General features: G+C 43.7%; 1 protein-coding gene across 2 annotated transcripts; it reads right to left on the bottom strand.

Moving 5' to 3' along the window:
• Positions 1 to 2,126: 2,126 nt before the first annotated feature.
• ZBTB8A (zinc finger and BTB domain containing 8A) lies at positions 2,127 to 22,220 on the bottom strand. 2 transcript variants are annotated; one of them, XM_036351256.1, is made up of 5 exons: positions 21,871 to 22,219; positions 11,709 to 11,813; positions 7,728 to 8,551; positions 4,333 to 4,502; positions 2,127 to 2,782 (listed from the first exon to the last, which is right to left on the bottom strand). In XM_036351256.1, exons 3-5 carry the CDS (start codon positions 8,548 to 8,550, stop codon positions 2,450 to 2,452), a joined length of 1,326 nt encoding a protein of 441 aa, XP_036207149.1. In that variant the 5' UTR covers position 8,551; positions 11,709 to 11,813; positions 21,871 to 22,219; the 3' UTR covers positions 2,127 to 2,449. The 2 variants fall into 2 exon arrangements, with proteins under 2 accessions (XP_036207149.1, XP_036207150.1); XM_036351257.1 differs by lacking the exon at positions 11,709 to 11,813 and having other exon boundaries at positions 21,871 to 22,220.
• Positions 22,221 to 23,668: the final 1,448 nt, after the last annotated feature.

Genomic DNA, 23,668 nt, shown 5'->3' with positions numbered 1-23,668 from the left:
AGAGTATATACATGCAAGCACTCCTTCATTTCTATGAATAAAGCTCAAATCAGTAATTTTTCCTATTGGCTCCAATAACTAAAAATCAGATTATAATTTGGAAAGCTGTAACCACTAGCTGGTGAGTGACAACTAGAGAGTGACAACTGTTCCCTCCCTCACTGGGATCCTGATGACTCCTGATTCAGGAACAGTCATGTTGGGAGAACAATGAACTCAATGCACACTATCCAGTCTTGAAGCAACTGGAAATTTACCATCAGAGGAATCTTGAAAAAGTCTCAGAATTAAGTACCATTAAAAAAAAAAAAAAAAGTTATTCATCTACTTAATACAAATTTTTTAGAAATTAATCATTTTAGCCCACAAATTGGCATCAAGGACAATCATTAATTAAATTTAAAAAATAACAAAAAGTATCATCTTGAGGTATGTCAGGCTGTATTTAAAAATACAGTATAATGGCCCAGTTGGAGTGGCTCAGTTGGTTGAGCATCATCCTGTGCACTGAAAGGTTGCCAGTTCGATTCCCAGTCAGGGCACATACCTGGGTCACAGCTTTGATCCCTGGTCAGGCCATGTACAGAAGGCAACTAATCAATGTTTCTCTCTTACATCGATGTTTCTCTTTCTCTCTCTCTCTCTCTCTCCCCCTTCCTCCCCCCCCCCCCCACCTTCTTCCTCTCTCTAAGCATGTCCTCAGGTGAGAATTGAAATAAAAATACAGTATAATACATGGAGCCTCTATCAAAATTCAGTTATATCAAGCTTTATTGTGATAACTTGCAGAGACCTTTATGGAGGTCAGTTCTTTACTTCTGGTATATAAATTTTATCTTTAGAAGTAAAGTAAAATAATGCTTCTTCAATTTACCTGTAATTTTGGAATGTTCCATAAGTCACACAGGGGAAGAGTTTAAAATTAACTTTGTATCCTATGAGAATAGTTTGTTCTGAAAAAGTATATACACAGGATAAGCAAAAATGCTTAAAGTGTTTAAGGTAATAACTTCTTCAAATCATTTTATATAAAAAATTTACATATAAATAACGACATAAAACATGTCAGTAGATACTGTAGGGACATTACTTAGCACTATATGAATAACTAGTTCAAAACATGTTGAAGATGATTAAATTCCTCTTTGTCATACTTTCTAATTTTGATAGGCTTCTTTTATAACTACAGCAGACTGGTGAACTTCATTTCTTCACCATTTCAGGGGACAGTATGAGGAGAAAAGGCTGAAAGAGGACTGTTTAAAATCACCAGTCCAGTCACCAGTCCCACCACATAAACTTTCTGACCTTAATTTCCTCATTTGTAAATCAAAGACAGTATTTATCTCGATGATTAGGTGAGAAAATGTGTGAAATAGCACTTTATAAAAAATATAGCAAGCAGTACATAAATGTTAGAAACTGCTCTTAAGAACTGGCAGGGACCTCCAGTGTTCCTGTGTTTTTTTCTTTAGGGGGGAAGAGAACTATATTGACACATCTTCACAAACTACCTTGACTTTTAGGCATCATTAGTTTCCTGCTTTAAGAAAATGGTATCTGTATATAATCTCTGGTCAGCCTCTACTTTACTGTTTTTGCTTTTCTTAATACTACTAACTGCATGAGTAATTTTTTAACTTAATGGCAAAAAGTTCAAATATGAACGATTTCAAACATTTTAGATTTGTCTTCTGCCACAATCCTAAATCATTTAGGATATCGGAATGATAGGTTGGTGTGGACCTTAAGTTAATAGAATAACATTAGTTCAGTCAGGTTTGGGTGCCTGACTCTTAAATGTGCTTTACTTGGTTCCCTATGAAAACTCAATAGTTTATGTTTTTGAAACACCTTAAAATTACCTTACATGAAGTTTGGTTGTGGTGAATTTATTTAAAATATTTTCTTTGAGCCCAGCCAGCATGGCTCAGTGGTTGAGCGCTGACCTATGACCAGGAGGTCACGGTTCAATTCCCGGTCAAGGTACACGCCTGGGTTGCAGGCTCGGTCCCCAGTGTGGGGCGTGCGGGAGGCAGCTGATAAATAGTTCTCTCTCATCATTGATGTTTCTATCTCTCCCTTTCCCTTCCTCTCTGAAACCAATAAAAATATTTTAAAAAATATTTTATTTGAAAAACGTTTACTAAGTAGATCTTCCAATATTAAAAGAAAAAAGGCATCTCTGTAATAAAAGAAAGACAATTAACTGTTCATCTATCATGCCAACTCAAGCTAAGTCTTTCTTTCCAGTGCAGCAACATGTTTCAGGGCAACAAAGTTCAGAATGGATACAATGGCCTGTTCAGAAAGCATGCAAGTTATAGTAGGCCATTACTTTTAAGTCAGTCTGACAATTTGTTAATCAGTCTCTGACCATGGAAAAGAGAGAGATACAGGAAGTCGACGTAAGTTGCAGACATGCCAGCTCTGTTGGTGCACATTACAGCTACCTAATGTTGGGCTTTATTTCCTTTTCTTCCTCTTCTTCACTATCATCAACTTGTTGTATGACCAGATCGGCAGACCCATCCTCTACAATCTCCACATATGATCTATTCTCTTCTTCACTCAGATGCCACCTGGAATCCTTATCGCCATCTGATGGGGACATAAGATGCTGTTCAGCTTCCAGATCAATGGGGAGGCTGTCTATGCCAACTTCAGCAAGGCACTCATTACAGAGTCTGTAGCGCCGGGTTCCCTCCTGGACCACTTGACCTGTTAGATCAGTCACATGACGTTTGCATTTTCTGCAGATTAGTTTGCATGCCTGGTGAATCTGTGTAGAGATTTAAATAGTGATAAAAAAGGATTTTTAAAAGCAGGACAATTTGATATTCTAGGCATCAGTTCATAAACTTAAGATGTTCAAAGCCTATTAAGTTAGCATCTAGTGCAGCGGTTCTCAACCTGTGGGTCACGAACAATGAAAATACATCCTGCATATCAGATATTTACATTACGATTCATAACAGTAGCAAAATTACAGTTATGAAGTAGCAACGAAAATAATTTTATGGTTGGGGGGTCACCACAACATGAGGAACTGTATTAAAGGGTCACGGCATTAGGAAGGTTGAGACTTCCACTGAAGTGTGTTGACCTGCAAACTGAAAAGTCCCGGGTTCAATTCAGGTCAAGGGCACATGCCCCGGTTGCAGGCTCTATCCCCAGTGGAGGGCATGCAGAAGTTAGCCAATCAATGATTCTCTTTCATCATTGATGTTTCTCTCTCTCTCCCTCTCCCTTCCTCTCTAAAATCAATTTTTTAAAAATGTACTTAAAAAGTTAAATCTCAACGACCTTTAAATTAAAAAAAAATAGCATCTAGTTATTAGAAAAAGACAAAGATTTTGGTGATAAATTGACGTCACTGAAATATTACACACCAGTTTTCTCTAAATAATGGCCAACAGTATTAATCCAATAGTATTTTGATATCTGAGATAATACAGGACACCTTTTCAGAATAATAATAATTGCAAATACTTAATATATGCCATGTACTACTATGATGATATTACATATCTTAGTTCGGATGTTAGCTTCATGAGATTAATAAAGGCAGACATTTTGTCCGTTTTGCTCACTGCTGTATACCAACATTTAGAAAAGGGTCTGACACATAATAGGTGCTCAGGTATATTTGTTGAATAAATAACCATAAAGCAATGCATGAAGAAATTACTTTAAGGTACCCAGTGTCCTTTAAAATTAAAAGGATCTCATCAATGGAATTGAAGTACAAGTAATAGAGCAGATTTTGGAAAAAATTCTTATTGCAAGATCATCAGCAGAACAATGTTCCAATGTTACTACAGTATTAAACCACTAGAGCATTGACCAGCAAATTCCCTGAGATTTTTCGGACTCTGACAATCCAGTCCTCGACTGGGAGTGGTTCTACTGCCCCCCTTGCTGCCTTCCCTGAGGAGACTAAAGAAACTAGAGGGACGCTAGAAAGGCAGTGTCATGCAGAGATACCCGACAGCTGAAACTAGAAACTCTACCAGATAAGGATTCAAGAGTCACCATTCGATGCTGAGGATCTAAAGTGATTCTGACCCAGACATTTAACAGTCTATAAAAACCTGTTAGATTTTAAATGCATTAAAGTGAATATTCAAAAGAATATCACTGACTTCAAGGTCTCAAAGAATAAAAAGAAAAACATAAAAATTGAATTATGCATTATGTGCAAAGTAAAAGCATTACGTTAGAAAAAATGTTACTATGGTAGAGTTGTGAGAAAAGATTTCCATCATAAATTGATTATCCTAATTGCATCTATTTAAGAAGTAAAATTTGAATGAAAAATCAAATACATACTGTTCGAAAATGGCTACTTAGGTGGTCCAGCCTGCTAAATCTCTTCCCACAAGCTTGACATGGGTAGGGCCGTTCTCCTGTGTGACAACGAAGGTGGCGCTTTAGGTCGGCTTTCCGCTTCACCACATGCGTGCAGTATGGGCACTTGAATCTCATCCTGGGCAAATCATCTGTCAGGAGACAGTTGGATTAAATCATTGGAAAATTCATAATAACAATTCTAATCACACAAAAATATCCAGAAGGACTTGGTGAGTCCAATCTTGAAAAGGTAGAGAGAAATGAAGACTTGATTTGTCAATGTAACAGTAAGTACAGAGCTATAACTTCAGTATTCAGTATTTGATATATTTACAGTCTGGTAAATTTAGACTGTCACATTTACCTTCTTATTAAATGTCATAGAGTCAACAGCTATTGAATGTAAAAAGATAGTACTGGATTTTAAAACTGTAGATACAATCCAAAAGTAAAAATATTTAATATTGAAGCTTTTAAGTAACTTGTTTTACTTAAAGTTTGTATTCCCCTTGCCTTTATTTTTCATACACTTGTAGTACGTTTAAAGTTGAAACACTTTCAAGGGTCTTTGTTTTAAATTCTGGAATGTAAAGCTCTCTTATTTTTTTAATATCATTATTGTTAATCCTCACCCGAGGATATTTTTCCATTGATTTTCAGGGAGAGTGGAAGGGGAGAGACAGAGAGAGACACTGAAGTGAGATACATCGATTGGGTGCCTCCCATATGGCCCGATCAGGGCCATAGATGGAGCATGAAACCAAGGTACATGTCCTTGACTGGAATCGAACCAGGGCCCTTTCAGTCCACAGGCCAACATTCTGTCCAGTGAGCCAAACTGGCCAGGGCTATTATTATTATTTTTGAATCTTCACCCAGGGATATGTTTTGTTTATTTTTATTTTTATTTTTTTTAAATATATTTTATTGATTTTTATACAGAGAGGAAGGGAGAGAGAGAGTTAGAAACATCAATGAGAGAGAAACATCGATCAGCTGCCTCCTGCACACCTCCCACTGGGGATGTGCCCGCAACCCAGGCACATGCCCCTGACCGGAATCGAACCCGGGACCCTTCAGTCCGCAGGCCGACGCTCTATCCACTGAGCCAAACCGGTTTCGGCTGTTTTGTTTATTTTTATAATATATTTTTATTGATTTCAGAGAGAGGAAGGGAGAAATAGAAACATCAATGATGAGAATCACTGATCATTGACTGGCTGCCTCCTGCACACACCGTATTGGGGATCAAGCCTACAACCCAGGCATGTGCTCTTGACCGGAATCAAACCGGGGTCCCCTCTGTCCACAGGCCGACGCTCTAGCCATTGAGCCAAACCAGCGAGGGCTGTTTTTGTTTTTGTTTTAAAACACAGCATGAGTGATCCTGTGGTTATGGAACTGTTCTTTATCTTGTCCTTTTTTTAAAAAATATTTTTTTATTGATTTCAGAGAGGAAGAGAGAGACAGAAACATTAACGATGAGAGAGAATCATTTATTGGCTGCATCCTGCACGCTCCACACTGGGAATTAAGCCTGCAATCCGGACATGTGCCCTGACCTGGAATCGAACTGTGACCTCCTGGTTCATAGGTCGATGCTCAACCACTGAGCCATGCTGGCCAGGCTAATTTTTTATTTTAAATGTCATATATTCAACATGTTAGTTGTGACTAGAAGCAAACCTCAACTTAATAGTTATTAATTCAACTGTTCTTTCCTGAAGTTAGATTTAATAGCCTAGAATTAGAAAAGGGCAGAGCCCAAATAAAGAAAGCATGGCTCGCCCTAGCCGGTTTGGCTCAGTGAATAAAGTGTCCTCTATGGACCAAAGGATCCAGGGTTCAGTTCTGGTCAAGGGCACGTAGTACTTTAGTTGGGTTGCAGGCTCCTCCCCGGCCAGGGCCCTGGTCAGGGCATGTGTAGGAGGCAACCAATGGATGTGTTTCTCTCACATCATTATTTCTGTCTTTCCCTCTCTCTTCCACTCTCTCTAAAAATAAATGTAAAAATATCCTCAGGTGAGGATTAAAAAAAAAAAGTATGCTTTATTTATTTTTTATTTTTTATTTTTTTTAAATATATTTTTTATTGATTTTTTACAGAGAGGAAGGGAGAGAGATAGAGAGCTAGAAACATCGATGAGAGAGAAACATTGATCAGCTGCCTCCTGCACATCTACTGGGGATATGCCCGCAACCCAGGTACATGCCCTTGACCGGAATCGAACCTGGGACCTTTCAGTCCGCAGGCCGACGCTCTATCCACTGAGCCAAACCGGTTTTGGCTTATTTTTTATTTTTTATTTATTGATTTGAGAGGGAGAGAGGAAAAGACCGGCTTGTTGTTCCATTATTTATGTATTCATTGGCTGATTCTTGTTATGTGCCCTGACCTGGGATCGAACCCCCAACCTTAGTGTATCAGGATAATGTTCTAACCAACTAGCCCCTGGCCAAGGGGACTCTATTGCTGTTTTAAAAATATAACAAGATTTCCTATTTTTCTATGCTATTTGCTTGCCTTGGTCAATGGTTAGAACTCAGCAGGATTTTTAGTAAGCTCTGCAATATGATAATACAATTTCAAAGATTTTCCTGTTAGTATCCCACAAGAAAATGTTATTAGTAAAAATCAACCAGGTTGCTTTTATTTAAAAATATGTTGTCTACAACCAAAAATTTTTTTTGAAATCTGTATGACAACAAGGGAAATGGGAATATTGACAGGCTAGTTAGTGATATTAAGAATTTGTTGCCGAAGCCGGTTTGGCTCAGTGGATAGAGCGTCAGCCTGGGGACTGGAAGGTCCCAGGTTCGATTCCGGTCAAGGGCATGTACCTGGGTTGCGGGCACATCCCCAGTAGGAGATGTGCAGGAGGCAGCTGATCGATGTTTCTCTCTCATTGATGTTTCTAACTCTCTATCTCTCTCCCTTCCTCTCTGTAAAAAATCAATAAAATATATTAAAAAAAAAAAAAAAAAGAATTTGTTAACTTTGTTTAGGTATAGCAATGGTACTGGAGTGTGGTTTAATTCTATATTTTAGGAATACATTCTGAAATATTTACAGATTAAAACATATGATGTCTGAAATTTGCTTAAAAATAATAAAGAGAGGTTAGGGGTAGCCTGGCCAACGTGGCTCAGCGATCCCCAGTAGGGGCATGCAGGAAGCAGCCAATCAATGATTCTCTCGCATTATTGATGTTATCTCTCTCTACCTTCCTCTCTGAGTTCAATAAAAATATGTGTATTTTTAAATTCACTTAGTTCAACTGCCTAGAACACCTAAAAGTACGAGTATGTTGAGATAGGCTTCATTTCTATAGAATTGGAGCCTGAGTGAGGGAACAGATTCTCCTTTTGGGTACCTGGGAAACTTCTTGAGGTGACGTCAGAGCCTTGACCGTACTGATAGCCAACAGCAGCAGAGTCCATTTCAGCGTCAATTTGTGCTTGCTCTTCAGATTGGGAAATGTGGCTGGAAGAATCAGATGTCCGTGCTTCTCGCTTGCTTGACTTACAATGAGCAATTTCAGAAGGCTGTGACAATCTCAAATGTCTGGGCTTTCTAATGGGATCTTTCCTTGGTTCTTGCTTGGCCAAGGGTTGCTGAGTATTCCTTTGGGAAGTTGGATGGTAATTATACTTATTCCAAGATTTCCCGCTTATTACACCTGTTCCTTGATCTGGGCTTAGGTGAGAGCGTGGAGAACTGCTCCCTTCTTGCCAGCCACCGCTATAAAAAGAGGAACGTTCTATGCCATTAGAACTGGCACCTTTATCGGAGAGACTGAAGTAGCGGTCTTTCTCTTTCTCGCTGATGTCTAACGAAGATTTAATGAAGGTCTTACATACACTAATGACATCCGTCATCTGGAGGAAGCTAGCAGCTGACATCACTTCTATGACATTCTGACCAGTCAGCGAGAGTTTGCCGGAATAGACAAAGTCTAGGATGACTGTAAAAGTGTCAGGGGAGAAAGCCTGAAACGTTGCTGTGGTCGGCTGACTTGTCTCCTTTGAATTCTGGGAAAGAAGCATTTTAAAGTAGCCGCTACTAGCAAATAATACATTTCGATGTGCTTTGAAGACCTTCCCTTCAACGAGAATACTGCAATCACAAAACACGTCCTGCCGGCGCTGCTCGTTCAGTTGTTGCAGGAGTTGAGACTGATGAGAGGAGATCTCCATGCTGAAGAGAGAAGACACATGTGGTTAGCAAACACAAAATCACACTGTTTTTCTACAATGAGTCAACTGAAATTACAATCAGAAACCTCTCTCTTTTTCCCATGAAAACCACTTCCGTCTTAGAGAATAGTCTCCAAGACACAAAGAATATAGGTTTCAGACTAGACTGTAGGTTAAAAATGGTCAAAGATGCCCGGCCGGTGTGGCTCAGTGGTTGAGCGTAGACCTATGAACCAGGAGGTCACGGTTTGATTCCCGGATGCCTGGGTTGCAAGTTCGATCCCCAGTTTGAGGTGTGCAGGGAGCAGCCAATCAGTGATTCTCTCTCATTAATGATGTTTCTCTCTCTCTCTCCCTCTCCCTTCCTCTCTGAAATCAATTTTTTAAATTTTTTTAAAAGAGTCAAAGAGATAAAAGTTGATATAGACAAGCTTATAGTTATAAACATAGACAATAGAGCCAGGTAGCTTGATTTGGAATTCCAGCTCCCCTATACACTGCAGGCCAGCTGAGTGGTCACAAAAAATTAATCATCGCACCCCTCCAGCTATTGTCCTTTTGAAAAAGAGCTTTTCAAATGCTACCAGGCTCTCTTAGAGCTTGATGCTGACCATGGAACACCAAGTGGCCATGCCTGAGTTGCCTAACGTGAGTGTTACTAACGTACCGAATTATACATTTGGGCACGTGCAGCAGCACTCCATCATCAAGAGGACGTGGTAGGTACAAGATTAGACTGGACAGGTCCTTAATCCACAAATAAGTTTGCGAGCAGCAGGCACAGTTCCCACACACCTCCTCCCAGTACATTGCTGCCTTCCTCAACTCACACATATGGCCCCATGGTGAGTTCCCTGCAACTGGCTGACTGAGGAAGAAAGAGTCAAGGCCTCGTTTAGAGGTTCTGCACAATATGCTGGCACCAGCTGGAGGTGGATGGCTGCAACATCATGACTCCAATCAGGAATGTCCCTGAAAGGCAATGGGGAGGGAAATATCCCCATTGGGCATCTGGCTGTCCACTTGGCCTGGACAAAGAGATAGACACAGGTATGGATTTTATCCTGATTCATGGGCAAGGCCTAACCAGTTGATCAAATGCTCAAGGATTTAGAAAGAACCAGATAGAAGCGTCAGTCACTGAAAGGCATGTGAAGAAAAGGTAGATGGATATACCTGTTGGAATGGGCACAGGTAAGAGGTTTTAGTGTCCTGTATGAATGCTGAATAAAGGGTACTAGCTGCTGAGGAGCTCTCAGAAACCAGGTGGACAAGAAGACCTGTGCTGTGGACGCTGGCTGGCCTCTTTCCCTAGTCACCATGAAGCTTGCCACGCACTCCATCATCCAGAAGCAGCTTGCCTGATAAAATGGTGGAATAACCAACTGAAAATTCCATCCTGGCCCCATCTGATAGGTGACACCCTGAGAGACTGAGGTGCTATCCAAATGGATGAAGTGTTACTAATGTACCACTGGTGCTTTTAAACACCATCATTAATATGATGCTATTTTTTCCATAGATAGAATACTCACTTCTAGGAAAAAAGTGGTGGCTCCTCCTTTTACTTGTACCTTTAATAACCCACTTACAGAATGTTTGCTTCCTCTCCCTGCGGAGGTCTTAGCTCCCAAGATGGGAACGCCTCACCAGGGAAACATCGCATGGTTCCATTAAGTTAGATTGTGACTGACCTAAAAGAAGAATTAGGATCACCCATTTTGGGGAGACCATGAGTCTCTGTATGAAGGAAAGCTGCATATTGTAAGGCAGACTAGTAAACTTGTTTAGAATTTTAAATATGGGAAGAGCGGTGTGTGTGGATGCCAAGTAGCCAAAGTGGTGGACTATGTTGGTCATTTGCCTGTTGTCTCTCAGCTCAACATCCTTCATGCTCTGCTCTACTCACTACTGATAGAATTCTGCAAACAATATTTCCCAGGCTTCCTTCCTTGCAGCTGGCTTCCTGTTAGACTCTATCAACAGAAGGAACTGACAGAAGATTAGAAAAAGGAAAAGAAATTTCCTGCTTTGGGCAGTGGAAATGCAGCAACTGCTGGCTGTTGGTGTGGTGGCTGCAAGGTTGGGGTGATTCTGGACTGCAGTAGCCTTCCCATCCTTTGGACTTCCCACCTCTGACAGAAGTGGCACTTCCTTGGCAGATCCAGAACTGACTGTGACAGCAGGAATGGAAAGGAAGGAAAAGTTGCTAAATACTTGAATGGGAAATAAATCTATAGGTCTTAATGGCTGATTGGAGGGAAAAACTGGTTTAGAGGCAATGACCTTGGTTGTAAGTATACTGTGTTAGAGGAGAGTGGGAAATCAGGTAACGATGGCCAGAAAATGCTGACCAGAAGTCCAGAGAAGTCAGACTTGAAGACAGAGATGTAGGAGATGTCTGCAAATAGAGATAAGGGGCTCAGAGGAAACTCAGGCTGAGAGGAGAACCTGGTGGATTGCCCGTGACTGCAGAGCAGGATGGGGAAGAGAGCCAGTATTACAGATAGCACTGCAGGGAGAATCAGAACACTGTAACACCTTGCCCAAGGTGGGGAGTTTCAAGAAGCAGTGAAGGGGTCAATACAGGGAAAATTAAAGGGCCACAGGCAATAATAGTAGCGATATGCATTGTCTCCTTTTGTCCCCAAACTAATAAGTGGGTGACTATCCCCATTTTACAGAAAAGGGTATTAACCCAGACAGTGACTCCAAAGTTGCAGCCTATAACTACTGAACTATACTACTACAGCACCCGGGGGTGGGGAATGAGGTGGAAAGGGGGTGCTGGGAGATCAGAGTGCTGACAATAGTTCTATCACTGAATTAGCTATATGTCATGAGAAATAACTTTACCTTTCTAGGCTTAATTTCCTTCTCTGCAAATTGGGGGGATTGGTCTAGATAATCTCTGGTCATATGTAATATGAGTCTTTGATTAAAATGGAACAGAAGACACAACAGAGGCAACGAATTAAAATTTTAGCAATAGGTGAACAGGGAGAACTGGCCAAGAAGATCCATGTTGAATGTTTTATACAGTGACCTTTCAAGCAATAAATCCCCTCTCATATACATAAAATCTACCATTGCAAAGTTATACTTTTTATCTATGTATTTAAGTTAGGTATAATATCAAGAATTAAAATTTTTCATACCTGGAAATTTACAAATGCTGCTCTAAAACCCTGCTACGTCAACTGAGTAGAGTAAAAATGGGAAGGTTCCAAGTCAAACACAGTGTGTGTGAAGGAAGGATTGTCCTGTAGAGAGAAAATAACTATTTATAATGTATTTTTGTAATAAAAGACATAAACATCTGCTAAGGTACATAATAAATATTTATTTAAATAAATTACATGCGAGCATTTATAACGTATCATTTTTTAGCATGTAAAACCAGATACTCTGGCGCAGATTATTAGTGAGTGGAAATGTATAAATAAAGAAATAACTTATTACCTGAACCTTAATATTTAAATCTGCAAGAGGAGGTTTCCAATATTAAAAATATATTATGGTAAATTGAAAGCAAACATACTTTTTAACTATGATAATAAAATAAACTTCTTAAGACAACAGCTAGTCAAAGACAGGCCAGCAAATGAGACACCAAGACAGCAACATATGTCCTATTACCCTTTTCCAGCAAGTAGCATCCATATGGTTTGCAAAAAAAACAAACAGAATAGCATTCAAGACTCAACTTGAAAAATTCAATGTTACTTAAAAACTGTAAGGTTAAGAGAGAAGTGGGGAAAGAATCCTACTACATATGTTCAGAAAGCCCCATTGCAGTCACCCAAATCTTTCATAACTCTTAATCTGATTTGCCAGATTACACCAGAGTATACCACAATTGTTTTTAAAAGTTAAAGTGTGTTTTTCTAAAAATATTTTTTTATTGATTTCAGAGAGGAAGGGAGAGGGAGAAAGAAATACAAACATCAATGATGAGGGAGAAGCATTGATCGGCTGCCTCCTGCACGCCCCCTTCTGGGGATCCAGCCTGCAACAGGAGCATATGCCCTTGACCAGAATCGAACCCAGGGACCCTTCAGTCTGCAGGCCAACACTCTATCCACTGAGCCTAACCGGCTAGGGCACATACCACAATTTTTAACAGCAGCTGCAACAAGTCTTGCTATAGAAAACTTCAATCATTTAAGCTAAGAATTACCACCAAAATAATTTTGACTGCCTGGTGGGATGGTTCAGTGGTTGAGCATCAACCTATGAACCAGGTCAGGGCACATGCCTGAGTTGTGGGCTCGATCCCCAGTAGAGGGCATGCTGGAGACAGTCTAGCAATGATTCTCTCTCATCACTGATGTTTCTATCACTCTCTCTTTCTCTCTCTTGTCTTCCTCTCTGAAATCAATAAAAATATATTAAAAAAAAAAAAAAAGAGGTCGCCAGTTCACTTCCCAGTCCAGCATGTGCCCAGGTTGTGAGCTCAATCCCCAGTGGGGGTGTGCAGGAGGTAGCTGATCCATGAGGTTTCTCTCTCATTGATGTTTCTATCTCTCTAACCCTCTCCTTTCCAGTCTCTTTAAAAATCAATTAAAACATATTTTAAAAAAAGAAGAAAACATATGCATCAACTACCCACTCTTGAGGTCTGAATTCTGGCAATTCAAATCATTCAAAACACTGCTGACCTAGAGGTTTATAAAAAAATTCTTGATACATCAAACTAAAAAGTTTTTGGCACAGCAAAGGAAACCATCAACAAAATGAAAAGGTAACCCACTGAATGGGAGAACATATTTGCCAATGACACATATGATAAGGGATTAATACCCAAAATTTATAAAGAACTTAAAAATTCAACACCAGAAAATCAAACAAACCAATTAAAAATGGGCAAAGGACCAGAATAGACATTTCTGCAAAGAAAACATACAGATGGCCAATAGATACATGAAAAGATGCTCAACGTCACTAATCACCAGGGAAATACAAATTAAAACCACAATGAGGTATCACCTCACACCTTTCAGAATGGCTTTCATCAATAAACAAACAAGTGTTGGCAAGGGTGTGGAGAAAAGGGAACCCTCGTGTACTGTTGGTGAGAATGCAGATTGGTGCAGCCACTGTGGAAAGCCATATGGAGTAACCTCAGAAAATTAAAAATGGAGCCTGGCTGGTGTGGCTCAGTGCTTGAAGGTCCACCTATAAACCAGGATTCCTGGTCAGGGCACATGCCTAGGGTGTAGGCTCAATCCCCAGTAGGGGGGCATATAGGAGGCAACCGATCAATTATTCTCTCTCATCACTGATGTTTCTCTCTCTTCCTCTCCCTTCCTCTTTAAAATCAATAAAAAATATATGTTTTAAGTGGGGGGAAAAAACCCTGCCTGGCCTGTGTGGCTCAGTGGTTGAGTATCGACCCATGAACCAGGAGGTCAGGGTTCAATTCCTGGTCAGGACACATTCCCAGTTGTGGGCTTGATCCCCAGTAGGGGACATGCAGGAGGCAGCTGACCAATGATTCTCTCTCATCATTGATGCTTCTCTCTCTCCCTTCCTCTAAAATAATAAAAAACACACACACAAAACAACCTGGTGGTAATCCAACCCCTGCCATACCTTTTCCTACCTCCTTAATTTCAAATGCATAAAAGAAGCTGCAAAACTGTTATTCTTTGGAGCATCTGAGATCTTGCTCCCTGGCATATGTCATGTTTGGCTCAAAAAACTCATAAAAATTCTCTAAAAACTAAAATTACTGCCCAGTCAGTGTGGCTCAGTGGTTGAATCGACCTTATGAACCAGGAGGTCACAGTTCCATTCCTGGTCAGGGCATATGCCTAGGTTGCGGGCTCAACCTCTAGTGTGGGGAGAGGATCACTGATGTTTCTCTCTCTCTCTTCCTTTCTCTCTGAAATTAAAAAAAAAAAAAAATGTATTTATAAATAAACTAGAGGCCCAGTGCACGAAATTCATGCACGGATGAAGTCCCTAGGCCTGGTCAGCGATTGAAACGCGAGCATCTGGCATGGAAGGGCAGATTCCAGCTGACCTCTGGGCCCTGGGCAGCACCTAGGCCCCTGGACCCCGCACGACCCCTCCGCCTGAGTCACAGAAGCTGAGTCCCCACACAGGGATGCGGTGAGCGCAGCCAGACACCACGGACCAGGGCACAGCATGGGCCTCTGAGCCACCCAGTGACGCCACACGACTGCAGCCCAGCTCACCCAGAAGAGGGGCAGGCTCCTCACGGGCACCCGGCACTGAGCGTGGAGGCTTCCCTCGTGCACGAGCCCTGGCGTCCCAGGGGAGGGTAGCAGGGGGAGTGAGAGCAAGCTCAGCGGACACCCCACATTCTCACCGCACCTCCCTCCCTCTCACCCCTGCCCTCAGGTAGCTGGTGAGAGGGAGGTTGGTCGCTGCCACCCACCCCCAGTTCCCTGTCCCAGCCCAGGGTCCGGCCCTGATCCGGGCAATCAGGGCCTGCCAGCCGCTGGTCACCATCTGTGGGGCGATCAGCAGGGCAATCGGGCCCCTGCTCACACCCACCTTGACCTGGTGCCACCTGCTCACCTGGTCCACCATCCTGCCGCGGGGCCCATTGGGGCCGGCAGCGTCACCTCCACTGCCACCTGCTGCCAGCACCACATTGCCAATGCCCGCCATGTTCCATGCCGCCCCCTGGTGGTCAGTGCACATCATAGTGAGCGGTTGAACTCCCGGTTAAACGACCACCCAAGGGGACAATTTGCATATTGGGCTTTTATTATATAGGAGGATAAACAAATAAATAACCTCGAGCTAGCTGGTTTTGCTCAGTAGATAGAGTGTCGTCCTGTGGACCAAAGGGTCCTGGGTTCGATTCCGGTCAAGGGCAAGTACCTTGGTTGCAGGCTCCTCCCCAGCCAGGGCCCTGGTTGGGGCTCGTGCAGGAGGCAACCAATCAATGTGTTTCTCTCACATCGATGTTTCTCTCTGTCTTTCCCTTTCTCTTCCACTCTCCCTAAAAATATCAATGGAAAAATATCCTCAGGCGAGGGTTAACAAAAATGAAAATAAAAATAAAAACAAAAATACCCTCATATACACAGACAACAGTATGGTGATCACCAGAGGGAAAGGGGAGTGGGCGAGGCAGAAGAGGGTATAGGAGGATAAATGGTGTTGCAAGCCTGACTTGGGATGGTGAACACACAATACAAAGTACAGTAAAGAGTAGAAGTGGCTATGAAAAGGATTTTAAGAAATACCTGTCAGGATCAAACTGAAGCAAAGCTAGGATTTTGTCGTTGGGGAAACGAAATAAATAATTTTTAAGAACAACTCCTTGCTGCACTAAAAACTCATCTATCTCCTGGCCCCAGTGAGCTCAGAGGGCACTGAGCAAAGGGTATTTGCTCTGATCACTTTAGCTTCACTATTTCTACAACAGTACTTAAGAACACACTAACTAGTACTGCGTAGTGTACTGGGTCTTTACAGTAACAAGCAGAAGTTAATTGTGATTTTTTAGGGCAGTGGTTCTCAACCTTCTGGCCCTTTAAATACAGTTCCTCATGTTGTGACCCAACCATAAAATTATTTTCGTTGCTACTTCATAACTGTAATGTTGCTACTGTTATTAATTGTAATGTAAATATCTGATATGCAGGATGGTCTTAGGTGACCCCTGTGAAAGGGTCGTTCGACCGCCAAAGGAGTCGCGGCCCACAGGTTGAGAACCGCTGTTTTAGGGGAACTGATTTCTAGAGCCTAATCTGTGCCCTAAACAGTTTTACCCTGTAATGAAATAGCATTTTTAGGGGCAACCACCAAGTTCCACCCTAGAAGATATTAGAGTAGATCTGTATGTTAATCCTTTCTAACTTCTTTCTGGAAAATTAAAAAGTACATTTCCCAGACTCCTTTAAGTTTCCCCAGGTGAAATGGGGTCCATCTCTCAGAGACTCTGCAGTGAGATTTGGAAGGCAGAAATGAGGCGGAAACATCTTTCTGCTGTTTGGGCTGGAAATGCTGGCAAGCAGGTCTGTGGAAACGCTGGGCTCGTCAGCAGCACACCAGCCCGGGGCTTCGTGGCTGTCAAGAGACAAGTTGGGTGGAGGCAGCCGTCCATCTCTAGTTGGTGGATGCTGAGGGGCAGTTTCGGGGTAGCAATTTCTTGACCCCTGAATTGCAGCGAGCAATGCCATCTGGAACTCAGCAATGCCAGTGGTTCCCTCCCCTGGAGGGCCTGTTTGACAGTCTGTTTCTGGGAGTAACTTCGGAAGGCCCAACCTGGAGCCCACTCCCTCCTGCCCTTCCGATGATTTTGTAAGCACTCGGTTCCCTTTAGTAAACAAATCAAAACACTAAAGTGGTTTCTCTTTTCTGAAATTGGGCCCAGATGATGAATTAGTATGTCGTTTGCCTCAAAACTTGAGCAAGTATGTGCCCTGACCAGGTATCAAGGAGCAAGTGAACAGAGACTGGAATTCAGGCGGACTGACCTCAAACTGACACTCCGCTGAAGTCTTGTATTCCTCTTCTGAACATAGTGTATGCACAGCGCAGCTAGGGCGCAATAAAAAGTAAGTATTACTGGCCCTGGCCGGGTAGCTCGGTTGGTTAGAACGGTGTCCCAGTACACCAACGTTGTGGATTTGACACCTGGTCAGGGTACATACAAGAATCAAGCAGTGAACACATGGGTGGGTGGAACAACAAATCAATGTTTCTCTCTCTCTATAAAAATCATCAAACTTTTTAAAAAGTAGGTATTGCCCTAGCCAGTTTGGCTCAGTGGAGAGAAAGTTGGCCTGCGGACTGAAGGGTCCCTGGTTCGATTCCAGTCAAAAGCACATGCCCAGGTTGCGGCCTCGATCTCCAGGAAGGAGCATGTAGAAGGCAGCCCATCAATGACTCTCTCTCTTCATTGATGTTTCTCTCTCTCTCTCTCTTTTCCCTTCCTCTGTGAAATCAATAAAAATATATATATTTTAAAAGTCACTCCTTTAAAAGAAAAAATATATATATATTATTATTATAATTCAATTTACATACCCCTAAGAAAACTTGAGATAGCATGGAGAAAGAAATGATAGAGAGGAAGACCAGGGAGGCCAATTTAAAGGCTAAATGCAAATATCAAAACAAGAAATGGTGAAGAACTAAGAACTGAACTAAGACAGTGGAGACAAAGGAGAAGAAACAGCAAGTTTTTCATGAAAATAGTAATTGTCCTATAAATTGGGATCAGTTAATAAGCTTATTTTAAAATAAATAAATAAATTGGGATCAGTTATAACTTAACAACATTCAAAATAGTACCCTTTTCTTCTTCCTTTCCCTAATCCTCATCGGAGGATATGTTGTTTTTTATTTATTCTAGAGAGAGAGGAAGGGAGAGGGAGAGAGAGAAACAAATACAAGAGACAAATATATCAGCTGCCTCCCATACTTGCCCAGGACTCGAACCCCAAAACCTGGTTATGTGCCCTGACTGGAAATTGAACCCAGACCCATTGGTGCACCACAGGATAACACTCCAACCAACTGAGCCACACCGGTCAGGGCCATAATAGTACTCTTAAGTTTTCAAGAGAGGTTTATTTTCTAACTAGTGGCCCGGTGCACGAAATCGTGCACATTAAAAGGGAATTAATTAGAGGAAATATTTTAATATTGCTATTTGTCCTTTCTCTATAATAGAAGTGTCAGAGATGAAAGAAAATTAGTAAAATGTATATGAAACTCACTCCTGTCAGAGTCTGGGGAGTGCCACAAAACCCAGAGTCAAGTCCCCGCCCACCTGTGTGCGCCTTGAAATCGCGCAAGACCCAGACCTGGCTGATTCCACTCCTGTCAAGCCCCGCAGGGCAGGGGGGTGCAGCCTCAGGTTCCCCCCCCCCCCCGCCCCCGGTATGATAGTGTGACAGCGTGATGATCATTTGCATATTAGCTCTTTATTATATAGGATATGTGATTAAATCAGAGAAATTGGTAATAAATTTAAATTTTTCTTAATTCAGTACATAGACAATAAAAGTTGAAACAGCACCTGGCTGCTGTGGCTCTGTGGTTTAGTGTCGAGCCATGAACCAGGTGGTCAGGGTTCAATTCCCAGTCAGGGCACATGCAAGGGTTTCAGGCTTGATCCCCAGTGGGGGGCATGCAGGAGGCAGGAGATGGATGATTCTCATCATTGATGTTTCTATCCTCCCTTCCTCTCTCTGAAATCAATAAAAACATATTTCAAGAAAAAAAAAAGAGAGAATCAAAACCATAGTTGCGAAAGTTTCATTGATACAATGGCATTTAAGTTAATCCAAAAGAAGTGAGAGTATGTAGGTATCTAGGGGGAAAGTACTCCAGGCAGATGGAATAGCAAGTACAGAGGCTCTGGGTGGAGCAGACAAGGAGGGCTGGGGAGAGCAGTGAGAAACTGAGTCAGAAAAAGGAAGGGAAGCCCTAGCCCGGTTGGGTCAGTGGATAGAGCGTCAGCCTGCAGACTGAAGGGTCCCAAGGGCACATGCCTGGGTCTCGGGCTCGATCCCCAGTAGGGAGCGTGCAGGAGGCAGATGATCAATGATTCTCATCATTGATGTTTCTATCTCTCTATCCCTCTCCCATCCTATCTAAAATCAATAAAAATATATTTAAAAAACAAAAAGGAAGGGCAGACTGTGAGACAGGTAGGAGTTCCTGGAAGGCCTTGTCAAAGATTTGGGGGACTGTGACTTTGTTTGTTTTGTTAATCCTTACTTGAGGATATTTTTCCAATGATTTTTTTTTTTTTTAGAGAGAGTGGAAAAGAGAGGGAAAGAAAAAAACATCCATGTGAGAGAAACACATAGATTGGTTGCCTCTGCAGGAGCCCCAACCTGGGCCCTTGGTTGCAGGGAGGATCCTGCAACCAAGGTACATGCCTTTGACCAGAATCGAACCCGGGACTCCTTGGTCCACAGGCCAACACCCTATTCACTGAGCCAAACCAGCTAGGCAGGGCTTTGATTTTTTTTTTAATATATTTTTTTTAATATATTTTATTGATTTTTTACAGAGAGGAAGGGAGAGAGATAGTTAGAAACATCGATGAGAGAGAAACATCATCAGCTGCCTCCTGCACATCTCCCACTGGGGATGTGCCCGCAACCCAGGTACATGCCCTTGACTGGAATCGAACCTGGGACCTTTCAGTCCGCAGGCCGATGCTCTATCCACTGAGCCAAACCGGTTTTGGTAGGGCTTTGATTTTTTTTAAAAAAAATGTTTTTATTGATTTTAGAGAGGGGGGAGAGAGAGAGAGAGATGTGAGAAACATGGATTGGCAGCATCCCATAGGAACCCCATGCAGGGGATCAAACCGAAAACCTTGGCATGTCCCCTGACCAGGAATTCAACCATCGACCTTCTGAGGCACCTAAGGACACTCAACCAAGTGAGCCACACTGGCCAGGGTGGGGCTTTGACTTTTCATCTGAGTAAAATGAGGAGCCACTGACCAAATTTGAACAAAAAAGGTGTCAAAAAATTCCCTCCATGGGGAATCAAATAAACTTAGATAAAATATTTTATTATACACATAAAATTATGTCACTGAAAGGGTTAATCCTATTAGAGGTAAATTCTGCATCTTGAAAACACAACTTAAATGCTATAAAATGATTTGTGTTACCACATCTTACAACGTTTTTTTTTCTGGCCCCAAGTCATTATCAACAGAGGGCTGGTGATTTCAAGTCCAGGAGATGGGATCTGACAGGGCGCCCTCTTTCTTGGCGCCTGAAGTTTACACAGCCAAGGAGGAGCCCAGTTGCTCACGATGCCTCCTAGTGACACAGCCTAATCCACCTGCGCCCATTCGGACAGGGGTGGGGGTTATTCTCACTTCCCACTTCCCATGGCTGCGGCCAAGCAGTGTCCCAGGAATAAAGATAGGCGATTCCTCGTTATCAGTGAAGGGCTCTTGCTCTTGGGGTCCCACAAACCCACCCATCACGGAGGCTCTGACATGGGACTGGAGAGAAAATTTGGCCATTGATTCTCCCGCGGGGGATTGTGAACTTTTTTTCTGATAAGGACCAGTTAAGGTTTTTAGACCTGGAGAGCGAGGTGGCTGACTTTCCTTCCAGAAGCCTGGAGGTGACTTCAGGAGGAAAGACAGGGCAAGAGCAGGAGGAAAGGCGCCGCGGGGCTGCCATGGCTCACCTCCTGGCTCAGAGGTGCAGCTCCGCGTTTCACTAAATAAAGTTCAGAGAATATGAATATTTCTTAAGAACAGAAGTAACAATCTACCGCTTCCAAACACAACCTGATATATAAATGTCAGCCATTACAATGCTATATATCAATTATTATCTCATTTTTTAAAACTCCGCTTTTTGAAAGATGCGGACGTTGGCTACTGGCACAATGACACCGAAGTGCATTTTAAGGAGACGAGGCTAAACCGCTCACTTGCCAAAGTGGCGGTAGAAGGTGCGTGTGTGGTTCCTTCATAAAACAATGATCATAACTCAGTGTTTGTTGGGTGCCTTCGGCTGCAGGCCGGGATCTGTCGCATGATATAAAAATCAGAGGGCGGAGGGTGTGCGGGAAAACTCGGACTCCCGCCCGGCATGCCGCCTTCCCGGGGAGCACGGGCGCGGGGCTCCGGGGAAGCCCGGGCTCCACGCCGCCCCGTTAGGCGGGCCGCCCGCCACCCGGCGACCAGCACGAGCCCGGCCGGCCCCGAACCTCCGGGAGCCCGCGGCGCCCGACGGCTCCAGACACGCCCGGCACCGTCCGCGCGCCGCCCTGCCGCCGCCGCCAGGAGGCTCCGCGCGCCTTCCCGCCTTCACCGCGGCGCCACCGGCCCGAGGCGAGGCGAACCCGGCGTTCCGCGGGGGCGGTGAAGCAGGCGCGGGCGGCGACGGCGCGGCCATTGTCCCGCAGCCCCTCCCGGGCGCGCAGGATGGGCTGGCCGGGCGGGTCGGGGCGGCGAGGCCGGGCGGGCGCGGGGTCCGGGAGCCTGTGCGCCCCGGCGCCGCCCGCCTCTCCCCGCGGCCGCGTCCTCCGCCGCCGGCTGCCCGCGCCGCCTTTGTGACCGTCTCCAGCCCCTCGGAGCCGGCGCACCGCCGCCGCTGCGCCCGGGGCTGCAAATGGCGCCCGCTCGCCTCTGCGCCTCCCGCCGCTCGCCCGGCCGGGGACGTCTGGGCACCGCGCCCCGGGCCGCCCCCGCCGCCGCATCCCCCTCCGCCGCCGCCCGGGGGGTCAGAGCCCGCGGCGCCGCCGCCCGCGTCTCCGCCCGGAGCGATGCTCGCGAGCCGGTCCCGGCAGCCCCGACGCCCCGCCCGCCCGCCGCCCGCGCCGCCCGCAGCCTCTTACCGCGGCCCCGTTGCCCCGGCGGGTCGCGCGCGCGGCTGGGGGAGATTCCGGTCCTCCGCGGGGGAAAGGCCCCCTTCCGAAGCCGCTCCCGTGCGCCCTAAAACATGTAGCCCCAACGTGAGAGAAACAAAAGGTATTTGCTGACGTGGGCGTTGGACAGAAACGCCCGAGGGCTAAGGACACAATTAAAGGGGCAACGCACAGATTTCAGGCACCAACCAGCAGCTGCGCCCACTCCCCTGCCCTTGCCCGCACCCCGCTGCACCCTCCAGAGGCGCCGGGGCGCCCAGATTCCCCAGCGCTTGGCCACGAACCATTCTGGAGGCAGGAGCTGAAACTTAAAATGGTATTTTACGGTGGGAAAGGCGCCTCCGGAGGGCAGAAGGGCTGGATTTCTAGGATCTGGGGAATTTGGTTTAGGAAAGTGGGAGGGACTTAGGCGTGTCCACAATTACTGTGTGAGTACATGTGACATTATTGTACTTAAGTTCAGCAATGGCAACGGTAAGCGATTTCCACAGAAGTCTTCCTTTATTGAAGCCCTTGTTTTAGTCGAGGAAAACCGTTTCTAAACCTCTACAGATCACAAGCGGTTCATTCAAAGAGGAAAACCCAGACAGGCTGAGAGAAGGAGAAAGTAATTCTTGGTTAAATTCAGAAAAAAAAATTAGGAAAAATAGTAGGTTTTGTGTTTTCAGATACAAAAATTCATTGCACATCAATCCTTTCTTCTGACATGTTTATGTCCCTAATATTTAGAGGCGCAAACAGGTTATATATTTGCTAAAATCTTAAATCAGTAAATTTTCACTATTGCTACAGAAACATTAATTCTATAAACTAAATTAGTTTTCTAGTTCTCTATGCTGAGGTCAGGTACTGAGAAGTACTGTGATGTCGTAAAAGTGAAAAAAAAAAGACTCACATTTTTAAAACATTTAGTTGTGTGTGTTTTTATAGATTCCTGTCCTGTGTCATACATGGTCCTGTTGGACAAAGTTTATTCCTTTGGTTTCATCAACAATTAGTTATGTATTTTGAGGATCATACTGCTCTATGAGAATTCAAATATTCAGAATATTTTTTTTAAATATATTTTTATTGATTTCAGAGAGAAAGGGAGAGAGAGATAGAAATATCGATGATGAGAGAAACATCAATGGCTGCCTCCTGCACTCTCCCCACCGGGGATCGAGCTGGAAACCTGGACAGTGCCCTTGACTGGAATCAACAGGGGACCCTTACAGCCTACAGGCCGAGGCTCTGTCCACTGAGCCAAACCGGCTAAGGCCAGGATAGTTAATATTACTTCTGTATTACTGTAAGGGTGTTTTGCTATGTAGTCGCATTTCCTCACATTCAGAAAGATAATAGAAAAGAAAAAAGAAAAACAACAAAAGAAACGAAGAAAACCAGAAAGGTGAATGGAAAGATGTTGGAAAATCACTAGGTATCAGGAGTGTTGGAGGTCCCCAAGTTACTCTGCCAGCATCAGCATTGAGAATTCTCCCAGAAAGACCTGGCCATTGTTATAGCAAAAGGTTTTATCTTAGCCTTTGTTATTTAAAACATGCAAAAGAGTTCTACAAATTTGTTCCTCAGGAGAGCACATCAGGTCAGTGATAAACTTTCTGTTGCAAGGAGGAAATGGTGGAGGCTTTTTTCCTCACCTTCCCTGTCCCAGCTTCTGAAACTCATTTACACATTTGGAGAATTTCTTACATTATGATTAATTGGTAAGAGGTAGAACCTGCCTTCTGCAAAGAACCTGGAAATGTCAGTCACTTGCTTTCCCAGA

This window comes from Myotis myotis, unplaced genomic scaffold (genome assembly GCF_014108235.1).
Source record: "Myotis myotis isolate mMyoMyo1 unplaced genomic scaffold, mMyoMyo1.p scaffold_m19_p_2, whole genome shotgun sequence".
NCBI lineage: Eukaryota > Metazoa > Chordata > Mammalia > Chiroptera > Vespertilionidae > Myotis > Myotis myotis.
The sequence above is the reverse complement of the archived record's forward strand: the minus strand, read 5'-3'. Positions and strand labels throughout refer to the sequence as shown.